The sequence below is a fragment of the Leucoraja erinacea genome, chromosome 15 (genome assembly GCF_028641065.1).
Source record: "Leucoraja erinacea ecotype New England chromosome 15, Leri_hhj_1, whole genome shotgun sequence".
NCBI lineage: Eukaryota > Metazoa > Chordata > Chondrichthyes > Rajiformes > Rajidae > Leucoraja > Leucoraja erinaceus.
In genome coordinates this window covers 24,658,587-24,673,459 of record NC_073391.1, presented here as the reverse complement: position 1 = coordinate 24,673,459, position 14,873 = coordinate 24,658,587, and the positions used below count along the sequence as shown (strand labels likewise).

General features: G+C 39.8%; 1 protein-coding gene across 1 annotated transcript; it reads right to left on the bottom strand.

Moving 5' to 3' along the window:
• Positions 1 to 430: 430 nt before the first annotated feature.
• Positions 431 to 5,463, bottom strand: LOC129704052 (uncharacterized). The gene is made up of 2 exons (XM_055646923.1): positions 5,179 to 5,463; positions 431 to 2,334 (listed from the first exon to the last, which is right to left on the bottom strand). The coding sequence occupies exon 2, from the start codon at positions 1,414 to 1,416 to the stop codon at positions 622 to 624; it is 795 nt and encodes a 264-aa protein (XP_055502898.1). The 5' UTR covers positions 1,417 to 2,334; positions 5,179 to 5,463; the 3' UTR covers positions 431 to 621.
• Positions 5,464 to 14,873: the final 9,410 nt, after the last annotated feature.

The window sequence follows — 14,873 nt, the reverse complement described above, 5'->3', positions numbered from 1 at the left end:
AATCGAATTAATGGTGAACCCTAGGTAATCCATTTGTGTTGAAGGCGTTAATTGGGATTTAATTGGGTGGATAATGAAACCCAGGTATTCGAACAGCTGTTTCGTGGCTGTTACTGCTTCTTTAGCTAATTCCAATGTTTTCCCAACAATAAATATATCATCCAGATATGTCATTACCATATGTTTTTGTTTTCGCAGTAATGCCAATGCCGGTTTCAAAATTTTTGTGAATAACCTGGGTGCTGAAGTTAGCCCATTTGGTAATGCCCTGTAATGCCAAAGCTGTCCCATCCAATTAAATTTCGAATAACATCTGTGGTCACCTCTGATGGGTACTGTATAGTAAGCATCTTTTAAATCTATGCTTGCCATATAGTAGCCTGCTGAAACTAATTCAGTAGTAACAAAGGTTTACATTTTGAAATGAATATATTGTACAAATGTGTTTAATGTAGTCAAATCGATGATGATGCGGCAACCACCATCCTTCTTGTTTTTTATGAAAATATTGGACACAAATTCCTGTGGTTCGTGTTTGGTGTGTTCAATTACTCCTTTTTTATGTAGTCGTTGTAGTTCAGTATGTGCTTTAGATGTTTCTATGCCTGTAAGCACGAATGTTCAGTTCGGTGCATGTTGTACCGGAGGGTTATGTTTTAGTATGAACTCTATTGTATAACCCTGGATACTGCTTAGAATGTGAGTGTCTAGAGTTATTTCATTCCATGCATGCAAATAATACCGTAACCTTCCCCCAACTTTAGTGCTCTTATTCATTTTCGAGGAACCAGACCCACCTACCTCCATGGTTACCAGTGGTGGTTGAGTTACTTCCTTGTTGTTCTCGGAGGATGTTGAGCGTTTTCTCCCGGGCGGTCGTCCTGGGCCATGCCCTAAAAAAGACCGCTGTTGGGTGCTCCTGGTTTTAGCGCTCCCTGCGCTATATGTTGCCCTTCTGGGAGGTCCGTAGGGTTGGTATCTCTTCCCAAAGTATGTCTTGGTGGCTGCTTTTATAAGCCCTAGTGCTTTAGATGCTTCGTCGAGTTGTTTGACTTGTTTCGGCAAGTCCCCTCCAAACAATAGCATTGGCTGTTTTGAGGTGCCTGGTTTGCAAAGGCCGGCAAATTTTGGGTCCAATGTAGGTTGTATAGCACTTTTCCGAATATAATTGAGTTCGTACTGTAAATTGCACAGTAGAGCCAGTGCATCCTTGTGGTCTTGGTTCATGTCTGATTCTGTTAAAGTTCGGGCAAATGCTGTGATTCCCGCCGTCAATACCTTGAGCACGTTTTGGATTTTGAGATCAGTATTGCGGATACCTGTCCCCATATGTCTCCAGATACACTGGTTAACACTAGGCACTTGCAATGCCTTGCAGTTACCTGGGGGTAAATGCCGTGCAATGGCGTCAGACATAGCCTGTGTCTGTAGTTTGTTACTAGACTAATAGTCCACACTGGCTGCAATTTTGGGCTCCAGGTCTTCCCTGGTTAGGTCTGGCTGGAAGAATTGGTTCACCATATCCAGCATGCCTTCTTTCACCCCAGGGCTACTGGGGGTATGTGGTTCTGTGACCCGTTCAGAGTCTACCCAGAACAGATCCTCTGTGTTCTCCTCTGACGAGGAGGAGACACTATGCAGCCCCTCTGGGGGTACCGCTGTGGGGCTTATTGGGTGCCCACTGTGGCTAGCCTCCCTCTCCCGGAGTCTGCCACTTTGGAGGATCTCCTGGAGCAACCGCTCTAACCGGCCCCCGTGCTCACGGGCACTGGCCGCTCGCGGCTGCTCCTCGTCATGCAGCCGGTCAAACCGGCTCCAGTGCTCTTGGGCACTAGCCGCTCCCGGCTGCTCGTACTGCCCCGTCCGCTCGATCCGGCCCCGGTGTTCACGGGCACTGGCCGCTCACGGCTCCTCAAAGTCCGACTCATCTGAGTCCGGCATTCGCGGGGTCTTTCTCTTCGCTTTCCCGCCTGGCCGAGAAGTGGAATTCGCCGTAGCGGGAGCGAAGTCGGGCACAGCTGACTCCAATTCAGAAGATTCCCGTGCCGTCAGCTGCTGCTGTTCCCGCTGGCTGTCCGCAACTCCGCAGTTCTCCCCCTCCAGCTTCTTCGCAGCCTTTCTCCGCGTTACTCTGTCCATCTTTCACCTAAAAATAAGTCGAAAAACGCAGAGTCCCTTACCTGCTGTTGTCGGCTTTTAAATACTGCCGCTTGAGTGAGACGTCCTCTCCCGTGCTGACTCGTTGCATAGCGTGAGGCGATAATGACACGCATGCGTCCTGGCGGGGTTCTTCACGAGGTCCCTCACGTGACTCCGAAGTAAAATTGAGAGGAACTGTCAGACAAATTAATTTCCATCTTAGATCTATTTTACCAGATAGCATTCAGGCCACAATCTTAAACAATGACTCTATAACAAAACCAATCTCATTGCAGCTTAGTGACACTTTCCTCAACTGAGGTGATTCCTACTTTTCCCTCTGATAAAAGAAAATAATAAAAATGAAATTGCACCTGGCACATTTTATACGAATTTTGTCTGCTATTCGTTAAACCTAATGCTACACAAACAGTAAGTAGTGTCATGTATTTATACACACTTATACAATTGTATTTTGAACATTTTATTGTTGGAGGCATTCAGGTTTGAAGGAAGCCTGATCCTTTAATTCTTAGACTTCTAGATTTATTAAATATACATTGGAAATTATGCTTTAAAAAAAAATGCTCGTCAGCAAGGTACAAAACAAGTGTTGAACAAAAGTGTCTGCATAACACAGGTATATGGGGGTGAAGATGACTACATCCTCATTAGCAACTTCTCATGATCCTATTGCTGCTGCAGACCTTGTCCTGATGGCTGCCAGTTTTTAATGTTTAACTTGCATCTTGTTAGAAATGCTGCTAATGAGATGCAATATTTCTTTACTAAGAACAATATTATTTTGCAGTGAACCTTGCTAATTGATACTTGGTATTCTCCCATAACAATGATAAATAGGTCAATAGAACCAAATTTGCACATATACCACAATATTGTATGTTTATCACACATGACTAAATAATTTCTACTCCATAGTATTTCATTGTTCTGCAAGGCAGGATTAATCGTTGATACTTTAACTAGTTCATTCCCTTTTCCAGGTCGTATCTTGACAGGAAGGAAATATTTCTGGACCAGCAATGAGAATTTGTGTTTCACTGCAACCTAGTATCCTTTTCTGAAAAAAGCAAATGGACAGAAATCGATCACATCTTTGTAATATCTTAATCTTTTGACTTCAGTGCAGGGAATTGATGCACTGTATGGTTGTAAAACTATCCAAAGACTCTCATTTTTAAACAGTTTGAAGAAATATTTTGATAGATTTTGCTGATTTTATGAATCTACTGAAAAAATCCTTAAAAGCTAGGACTCTTTGCAGCAGAATGTCCTGTTCATGCTGCGTGCTGTTTTGAAGAAAGAACAAATTTAGAGAGTAAATGAAACCCTGTATTTAGATAATAGCATATTATCTTATGTCTTTGCAGCTGTTGATCATTTGCTTTTCTCCTGCGATGCTGCATGATTTGAGAGTTGGCAGCTGATCAAAGGGCCCATCACTCCCTTCTCCGGCATTGTTTTTTGTTACCACCTTCGCAGTACTCACAGCTGGGCCATCATTTTGAAAAGTATTTGAAACTGATGAGATGTACTGCATATCTATGGACAGGGTTGTCTTTTTGTGAGGAGAGAGTACAAATAGATAGGACGTGCGGGAGTGGTGTGGGGTGAGGCCGGGATGGTAAAAGCCTGCATCCTTAACCCGGAGAGCCTGGAATTGATGGCACAGTCTCAGGTCAAGGTTCCGGCTCAATTTAAAATGAGAAGAAATTTCTACTCGGGGGATGAACTTCTAAATCTTTGGAATTTTCTGCTCCAAGTGGTGTGGATGCTCAATTGTTGATTAAATAGGTTAATAGATTTTTGAGCAGTAAGAGGAACAAGGAATATGGGCATTGGGCAAGAAAGTGTATGTGCCGAGATCTTATTGCATGGTGGAGCAGGGTCAAGGGACAATATGTACCAGGCATGGACAGGTGGGACCAGTGTAGCTGAGGCATGTTGGCCGGTGTGGTCAAATTGAGCCGATGGGCCTGTTTCCACACTGTATCACTCTATGACTATTACTCTATCTTGTAACTACTGCTTCTATTCCATTCACTTAAGGTGTATATATTATTTTAGAGACTCAGTATTCTCCTCACAGGTCATATTTCCAATTACCCTTGTATCAAAAAAAAATAGGTGCATTCTATCCTTTCACCTTAATGATTAATACGCATTGTGTTCAATGCAGAAGAAAGAGAGATTTGTTTTTACATTGTGTTCAATGCTGAGTTTTTGTTACCCCGATAGTGATTGGCTCTCCTTCATTTGTATTTCTCTTCTTTTCCAACTTCAATTGCTTTCTTCCACTCTCCTTATGTAACTCTATCTCTTCTATTTCCTTCCCCTCCTTACTTCCCATGTTTTGTTTCCCTCCCTTCTATCCCCAGGTTGTTGCGGCTTTCAGATCACTTCTGTTGCTATCAATATCAGAAAGCAGTAAAGAAGGGGCAAGCTTCAAACTAAAGGATCCAAATAATTTGCCATGTTTGTACAACACAATAATCAGAGAACAATGCAAGCTCGAGCTATTCATTCAAGAACTATTCCAAATATCAAAGTAAAAGCATGCATGGTTTTTGTAGAATTTTAAATATATAAATATATCATATTTCATTATTTTACTGAGGATCAGCATTTTGAAGCTGCATTGAAAGTAATTCCATCTGTGCCTACCATCTTTCTGGCATGTAATTGTCACAGTCTGCCCTCTCCTCATTCTCATCCACTTCACCTCCCGGTACTTTTCCACCGGTCGCTCCTTCTCCTCACCTGCCACTCCCCTCTCTTCAGCCCAACTCTCCTCACCTGTTGCACTCAGTTGCCTCTGATCACCTATTAACCCAGTATATAGACTCTCCTCACCGTTCACACAGTGCCAGATTGTTCTCAGCATTCATGCAAGACTCTCCAGCGATTTCCCGACTGCCTACACGGATTCGAACCTGCCTGCCCCTGACCATTCCGTCCTGTCGTCTTCCCGGATATCACCTCAGCCTTCTGTCCCCGACCACGGCCTTTGTCCCGTACCTCCTGGTTTCTGTCTGCCTCTCTCCTGGGCTGTTTGGTGTATCCCTGCAATGGCTCCTCGACTTCCTGCCTGGCTTCGACTCTCCTTTCGTCTGTCCCTCGCTGGTTTGTTTGCATCGTGTGTTGGATCTCCTGGTTACCGGACCTTCCGCTACCCCGACTACGTCTCCTGCCTGGCCCTCTTCGGAACCCTCGCTCAATCCTGAGACTCTGTGTGAGTACGGTGTACCCATTCCTGTGTTACTACTCTGTGTTACAGTATCGTAATAAGGTTCATTACCAATTATACCTGCCTGATTCTGTGCTGCTATTAGGTCCAAGCTATACCCGTTACAGTAATTGGTGCAGGTTTGAGATTGCCACATGTAAACTGCTCAACATAGAAATCCTGAAGTTATTGTCAGTAATTCAGCCCGCTTGAGGTTTTGGAAAGGTCTGTACCCAGAATGAAGTGAAAAAAATTGATTGATGAAAACCTAAGATAATCCTAAACTGTTCATCATGGTGGAGTGTGAACTTGGAGTTTCCCAGCATTCTACTCGAGGTATTCAGCCCACTAAAAAGCAAATCTATTTATTTCAATGAAGAAGAATGGCTGAGAGGACCATAAGTATTAAGCAATTTGAGTGTTAGAATTGAACAAATGTAACTAATTGTTTTCATAATTTTTTATTTTTATACTTGCTTTTATTCTTGCTTTTATAATAATGAATGCTGGATGTGCAATTAAGTTAGAGTTTACCTATTTTGGTGTGCCAGGCTGGATGTAGCAATTTCCGTGGTGAATGGTCACAGTGCTTGCAACTAAGAGAAGATTGTTCATTAAAATCTTCTGCAAATGAAAAGGCTTTTAATGACAAATGTCAGCAGTTGTTATTAAGGTTTTCAAGTTCAAGTTGAATTAATTATTCTAATGAGCTCATTCTATTTTCAAATTGTATTCAAGTAATACAAATATAATTGCCTTAATTGATACTTTTTATAACAGTTTTAACTTGAAACACTTTTTCCAACAACTGAATACATAATACATTGAAAATTGAGTTACATTAATAAGAAAACTATTTACATAACTGAGGAGGTAGATTAGATTGTCTTCCTTTTGCGATGAAGTTTAAATCCATCAAGATCAAACTTTGCTTGACACACATCACCCAACCTTCCAATTGCATGTGTAAAATTTCAGAATCTTTACACTAATAGAACACAGATGTAGGCTATTCAGTTCAACGAGTCTTTCCCAGGTCTACAAGACAAGAAGAGGGCTCCCGACATGAAACGTCACCCATCTTTTTTTCTCTAGAGATACTCCAGCACTTTGTGTCTATCATTGGTGTAATAAGTTCCTTGTTTCTACATTAGGATAGTCTTGCTAGTCCTACAGTAGGCTCCTGCCCCCTCTTGATAGGCCTACAAATGATTTCAGTTACTTATCCAGCTTCCTTTCAAACTAATATTGAACCTGCTTCCACTGTTACCTCGGGGTGTGCATTTCAGATTCTACCCCTTCACTGTATAATTTTTTTCCCTCATGTTACTTTTAGTTATTTTGTTAATCATCAGTTTGCTATATTTAGTTTAGTCGAGTTTATTATTGTGCCTTAGTTTCCTTCACCAATGGGAGCAGTTTCTTGTATCATCCCTGTTTATCCTTCATGATTTCAATTACATCTATGAAATCTCCTTTGTTCCATTAGAAAGCCACGTTTACTAGTCCATACACATAAGCCTCTCATCCCTGCAATATTTTTAAAAATTTCTTCTGCACTCTGTCCAAAGCCTTCATATAATTCCTCAAGTATGGAACCCAGAACATGACCTAATGCACTATTTTTGGCCAAACTATTGTGTATGAATGTTTATAATGACTCGGTTGCTCGTGCATTCCAAGTCTACATGTATAAAGTCCAGGTCTGCATGCTTACATAGAAAATAGGTGCAGGAGTAGGCCATTCGGCCCTTCGAGCCTGCACCGCCATTCAATATGATCATGGCTGATCGTGGCGTCTAAAGAAAATAATTTAAGTATTTAACCGCTCCCTCATCTTTACAGCACAAACAGGCTCTTCGGCCCACAAGGTGGGTGCTGAACATGATGTGTCAAGTTAGACTAATCTCCTCTGCCTTCATGTGATCCATATCACTCCATTCCCTGGATGAATAACAATTGATAATAGGTAGATTGATAATATGTAGTTAAATTACTCAACCCGATGGCTACTTAGCAGAGTAATAATATTTAGAATGAGGCTCAAGTAAATATTATTAATGCTATTTATTGTTTCATATTTTGTAGTCAATTCATTTGCAACCAGAATATTTTGCAAAACTTTGAGGTTGAATTACGAGAGTTTGGTTTCATAATTAACGGGAGAGAACCTGTTTTATTTTTTGTGGAGTCCAGGAACTTTAACTGCAGAGCCTATGATAACGTAGGAATGTTTCTTCTGTGCAACTGTGAGAGTATGCTCACTTTATTTCATCAGTAGTCACTGATGCATTATCAAATAGGATTAACTGAAGTCAGAATTTATTAGCTTTCACACACATTGATACTTAATGTACCACAATTAAATAACCCACAGCAGAATAGTTTGGCGTATGAGATGTTGCTCTGAAAGTTGTTGATGAAAAGGGGGAATGCGACAAGAAGAATTGCATCTCAAAGCTTTTGGATGTTATTAGAAACCTCTTGCTGAAAAACAGAATAACTGCAACAATTAATGCCAATTAGGACACTGACCACCCTCTTTCTTGGTTGCAGATTTGTCTGATGTGTGGAAAAATCTATCCTAATTTTCTCTAAAATCAGTGCCAGCAAAAGAAAGTGCTATCATTGTAAAATAATAATGTGTTCTCTTCATTGTAAACACAATAACCATTCAAATGTATTTCACAGAATTGCAGCTATTAATAGAGACAAGAACTTTGCTTTGAATCATCCATGTAATGAATAAAATAAAATGGTCTGCAATTCAATACATTCCATTCTCGATATTAAAAAGAAAAGCTTTGAAATAGTTACACATTATTCAATCATTTTATAGATGATCTTGACAATGTTGAACAATTTAGGTGACAGGTTCTGTTGGATTTCAGCCTTCAAGTGCCTGCAGTGCAGTTTCTTTTCCCTTGAGGTATGATGGAATATCCAATCCAAGAATGCTTTGTGTTTGCAGTTAATTAGCTCCTGGATCTCCTGGTCAGTTTCAAGCTAGTAATAGTGTTTTCCAATAGAGTGGCTGAGAGTCTTTTCACAAGTGATGCTTATGGTGAATGGCAGGGCAGTCTGGTGAAATTCTGCAGCTCCAGTTGTTGCGAGGGTCAACAGGTTGTATGTGAGACACAGTCTGAGAAGTCTTTGCAGGGTTAACTTTCCTACTTTTACGTTGCCAATCATCCTTTGCCAAAGAGTGCATCTTTTCCAACTTTTTCCTTGAAGTCACCCAAGGGAATCACTTTGCCTTCCTCCAGGATTCGGGCCACTATTTTTTTTCAAGATCAGACCAGATCTCCATTTGCGTCTGTAGTATTTAGATTATTTCAAGGTCTATTATGCAAATACTAGATGATTACTCAACATTTAAAATGTACAATATAAGAAATATATTATAATAAAAGGTAATTATAAACACCAGCACAGTGGCAGCACAGTGGTAGAATTGCACACAGTACCATAGACCCTGGTTATGGGTGCTGTCTATATGGAGTTTGTACGTTCTCCCTGTGATCACGTGGGTTTTCTCCAGGTATTCTGGTTTCCTCCCACATTCCAAAGATGTGCAGGTTTGCCTAAACTAAACAACCAAAGCACATAAATAATTGAAAAATTGAAGTGAAATATTTTAACATAACACACCTTTTCATATAATAAAAACAGAAAATGTTGGAAACATTGAACAGGACAGGCAGCATTTGTGGAAATAGAAAATGAATTTTTTAAACATAAATGGAATAGAGTCAACCTTGTGGTTTTAAGACCTGCTCGTTTGATCTGAAACTGTAACCATGTTCATCCTTTTACAGAAGCTGCCTGATCTGCCGAGCATTTCCACCATTTTTGGTTTCTTGTTCAGATTTCCAGCAGTTGCAGTTATTTGATTTTTACCTTCCCTTTCACCTCCTAATCGTTATCCCAAACTCCATTGATAGAACATGAGAGGAAATCTCAAAGTATTACAATGGGGAATGCAGGGACGACCAGGTTCTTCCTTTCTAAAATATATTTCAGTTGCAGATTTATATATCACTTAAAATATTTAATAAGAACCTGAGGGATAACGTTTTCACACAGAAGGTGTTGGGTATATGGAACGAGATGCCAGAAGAAGTAGTTGGGGCAAGTACAATAAAACATTGAAAATACAATACATTTGGACAAAAATGATTCAGAGGAAAATGAGGCAAATGTACTGTATGACTGTATGACTATTGCATCCAGAATCAATCCTTGTTGTGGTACAGCAGGGCTGTGAGAAATCAATGTAGAAATGTGGTCTAACTGAGTACTGAAAGAAAACACGTGCAAATGTATATCTAAAACATGTATATCTAATTTAAGCTTATATATCTAAATAAGTTACATTACTGCCTTTTAGCTAAGAGTGAGACCAGGGGCCAGTTACCAGAAGTAATTGGAGGGATGGAAAAATGAAGAGTAATCAAGCCCTTGAGGTTATGAGAGCATAGTTCTGTTTTAGTAAATCTATACAAATACATTTGTTAAACATTTATTGCCAAGTGAAAATGTTTCAGATGAACCTCCTTAGGGTCATCTTCAGGATCCATGATCGATCAGCCTGATTGTCATCACAGGTGGAAACCGTTTTACCACAATAAACTGATATGGATTCTGAAGAGTAGGAGACTGGAAATTATAACCTTTTACCAAAGAATTTGCTTTTGCAAACGCAACATGAAGAAATATACCATGTTCAATCTATGTTTAAGCATCCAGATCAAAAATAATTAATATTGTCTTTGGTAGGTTATATTTCCTAATGTTACTCTTTTCTATCTTGCATTAATACTGGTCTGTTCCACTAAGACTTTTATACATTTTTTTAACAGGTCAAAATGCCAAAATGTTGAACAGTGGATGCATTTTAAACTGCCTGCAGTCAGTGGTATAACCTTAAATATAACTCAACACATTATAAAGATTTCCAATCTGACCAAATAATGTGATTCTTTGGTATAAGCGAGTTCGGTATTACAACTGCGCAGGCCCAGGTCATGGGTCATTCGGGATAACCATTCTCGCCAGCTGAACTACTGTGTGTGTACGGACCTGCGTTTCTTACATATTTTCCAGTTTTGCTTCTTCGAGGTAAGAAAATACTGCTTTCAAAAGTATTAATGGTGTATTTATGGTTCATTTGTACAAAACAACGATGATTTTGGTGGTTTTATTGCTTTATGCTTCGGTGAGTGAGTGAGATCGTGATGATCAATAACGTATAATTGTTATTTGATTCAGGTATTTAAGTTGTTTCTCCCCAGTGGGTAAGAAAGCAGCCAGTAAAGACTTCAAAAGTAATCCCAAAAGTAGTGGCACTAAAAAGAATGCTGGAAATTCCATGCAATGCTGTTGCCATTTCCCCATGTAATCTAGCCTGAGCAACTTTATGCTTTTGTAGAATGCCTTAATATTCTCTTCGTCAGTGGGTTTTGTTCTGTTCAGTAGCAGCCTTTAGATTTGTGGTATTGCATTAGGTGTAGTGGATTGCTTCCAGAGCTCGAGGGAAGTTGTCTATGGTGTAGAACCTGTATTTTTGGTAGATGCCTGAGAAATTGGGTAAACAAATGGTAAGCTGATATCACAATTAGCCCAAAGGTAAGCGCAGTTATTTTAAAGAAAAGCTTAGTTTATGCCTATCATCCTCAAACATGTCATTATCGTGGAAACTGAGGCTATTGTCACCTTTCCTTCGAGAAGTGAGTTTGGGCATACTTTCTAAATGGCCCTTTTCCAAGTCAAATATTTATCATCTTAGCGGAGATTACTGCAGACATTGGCTAGGAACACTTAAATGAAGCTGGTGGACTAGTAGGAGGATATTCCACCTTTTGCTTTCTTACTTGGTTTTGTTTTGCCCAAAGTTAAAACTATTGCTCTCAGCTGCTGCGTATTACTACCTCAGATTAAATATTATATTTTTACACATAAATTATAAATAAAGATGAGAAAATGTTTCAAACACAAGTAATATTTTCTTATTCCAGTAGCAAACGCATTAAGGATTAAATGAAAATAATAAATTAATTAACTTTTGAATATTTCATAATTGCAGATTAATGAACAGAACTGGAACTGGGACTGTGTAAGTAGTGTGTGAACAGCAGAATAAGAAAGGAAGCTATTGAGTTGACAGAACTCTAGATTAATTCCTTGGTAGAATAGTTAACAATTTATACACAGTTTATACAGCCCTGTGTTTCCTTTTTTTTTAGTCCCAAATGACCTTTGACAAATCCCATGAATCCTTGCGTTTATCGAGATATCGAACTTGCTTATTCAGAAATACGTTTTAAAACCATGCAATCACCTCGCCCACATATTCACCCCCACCCCGTCTACATCCTCCTGAGCTGTTCCCATTCCTGATAGCAAACATGGTTTCTGTTGTTGAATTATGTACAGGACAACAATGCAATTCAACAAAGTAATCGTCGGTTGCCTGGTCCGATTGTTCTAATGACCCCTTCTCTGTGATTTTCTAGAGTGTACTGGTGAATCCAAAGTGCTATTATGCCTCCTTACCAGATTCTAGTCCATTTTCAAATAATATCTATTATTTGCCATATGGACTCCTTTCCCTTCTCATCTTTATCTTCTGATTCAGCAAGGTGGCAGATTGCTAAACTCACTTCAGAACTTACATTGCAAAGGTTTTGCTGGTGTTTTTGTTAACTATTAGTGAGACAGAGTGGACAGCTATCTGCAGAGCCAAAAGTGATGGGGGAGATATTGAACAATTTCTTTTCGTCGGTATTCACCAAGGAGAAGGATATTGAATTATGTGAGGTAATGGAAACTAGTAGAGTAGCTATGGATACTATGAGTTTCAAAGTAAAAGAAGTACTGACACTTTTGAAAAATATAAAAGTGGATAAGTCTCCAGGTCCTGACAGGATATTCCCTAGGACATTGAGGGAAGTTAGTGTAGAAATAGCCGGGGCTATGACAGAAATATTTCAAATGTCATTAGAAATGGGAATAGTCCCTGAGGATTGCGTACTGCGCATGTTGTTCCATTGTTTATAAAGGGTTCTAAGAGTAATCCTAGCAATTATAGGCCTGTTAGTTTGACTTCAGTGGTGGGCAAATTAATGGAAAATATACTTAGAGATAATATATATAAGCATCTGGATAAACAGGGTCTGATTAGGAACAGTCAGCATGGATTTGTGCCTGGAAGGTCATGTTTGACTAATCTTCTTGAATTTTTTGAAGAGGTTACTAGGGAAATTGACGAGGGTAAAGCAGTGGATGTTGTCTATATGGAGTTTAGTAAGGCCTTTGACAAGGTTCCTCATGGTTAAGAAGGTTCAACTGTTGGGTATAAATACAGGAGTAGCAAAATGGATTCAACAGTGGCTGAATGGGAGAAGCCAGAGGGTAATGGTGGATGGTTGTTTGTCGGGTTGGAGGCAGGTGACTAGTGGGGTGCCTCAGGGATCGGTGTTGGGTCCTTTGTTGTTTGTCATGTACATCAATTATCTGGATGAAGGTGTGGTAAATTGGATTAGTAAGTATGCAGATGATACCAAGATAGGGGGTGTTGTGGATAATGAAGAGGATTTCCAAAGTCTACAGAGTGATTTAGGCCATTTGGAAGAATGGGCTGAAAGATGGAAGATGGAGTTTAATGCTGATAAATGTGAGGTGCTACACCTTGGCAGGACAAATCAAAATAGGACGTACATGGTAAATGGTAGGGAATTGAAGAATACAGTTGAACAGAGGGATCTGGGAATAACCGTGCATAGTTCCTTGAAGGTGGAATCTCATATAGATAGGGTGGTAAAGAAAGCTTTTGGTATGCTAGCCTTTATAAACCAGAGCATTGAGTATAGAAGCTGGGATGTAATGTTAAAACTGTACAAGGCATTGGTGAGACCAAATCTGGAGTATGGTGTACAATTTTGGTCGCCCAATTATAGGAAGGATATCAACAAAATAGAGAGAGTACAGGGGAGATTTACTAGAATGTTGCCTGGGTTTCAACAACTAAGTTACAGAGAAAGGTTGAATAAGTTAGGTCTTTATTCTCTGGAGAGCAGAAGGTTAAGGGGGGACTTGATAGAGGTCTTTAAAATGATGAGAGGGTTAGACAGAGTTGATGTGGATCAGCTTTTCCCTTTGAGAATAGGGAAGATTCAAACAAGAGGACATGACTTCAGAATTAAGGGACATAAGTTTAGGGGTAACATGAGGGGGAACTTCTTTACTCAGAGAGTGGTACCGGTGTGGAATGAGCTTACAGTGGAAGTGGTGGAGGCAGGTTCGTTGGTATCATTTAAAAATAAATTGGATAGGCATATGGATGAGAAGGGAATGGAGGGTTATGGTATGAGTGCAGGCAGGTGGGACTAAGGGAAAAAAAAGTTGTTCAGCACGGACTTGTAGGGCCGAGATGGCCCGTTTCCGTGCTGTAATTGTTATATGGTTATGGTTATATGGTTATTACTTTCCTGAGATCAAGAAATTCTTTATTATTACCCCTTCAACCTTTCTCCATATCCATATATAAATTTGCATTTTCTACTCGTACTGCATACAATTATTCCCAGATGTCCTTGGTCCACAAATATCCTCATTCATTGTTGGATAGCTACACAATGATCCACTCTTTCCTGAAATTTACATGTCCATCCCAAGTTATGATATGGTTCCATTCCTGAGAACTATTTGTAACCTGAACAAGTAGGAAATGTGGCCATATGGCAATCTATATTACTAAAAGTCTGATTTTGACCACTTCCTGTTGTTCTGTATATTGATTTTAGAAAAAAACGCTGCCACTTATGGCTGTGATTTTTGGCCATTTTACACAGAGTCCCCCTCCGCTGCGCAGGAGAAGAGGATTTTTCCCATCGATGAAAAATAAAAGAGTTATCAGTGTTTAAAAAATGTTGAGATTCTCTCTCCTGAAGGCCACGCCCCTTCCGGAGGGACAATAAAACCCGGATGCATTGAGTGCCTCAGTCAGTCTCTGCAAGATGGGGGAGTGAGAGGGTCACATCTCTGTCTGAGCTGTGAATAACACTGAACACGTCTACTAAACTGTGAGTGTAGTTTTACTGACCTTGAGTGCCCTTAATGTGGTTTGAAAATGAAAATGTGGTTGGTTTTGCAATAAAGCACAGCAAATGGTTGGTGGTGGTTGGTTTGAAATAAAGCACAGCAAATGGTTGGTGGCGGTATTGTTTGAAATAAAGCACAGCAAATGATTGGTGGTGGTTGGTTTGAAATAAGGCACAGAAAATGGTTGGTGGTGGTTGGTTTGAAATGGCAAATGATTAAAAGTCTAAACTTGATAACATCCTGTTTGCACTGGATATTGATTGTAGATACAACGCTACCACTTACGACTGTGATTTTTGGCCATCTTACTCAGTCCCCCTCCGGACATCAATGAAAATTAAAAGTGTTATTATTATGGAAACTATGAGATTCAAAGAAGAGGAAG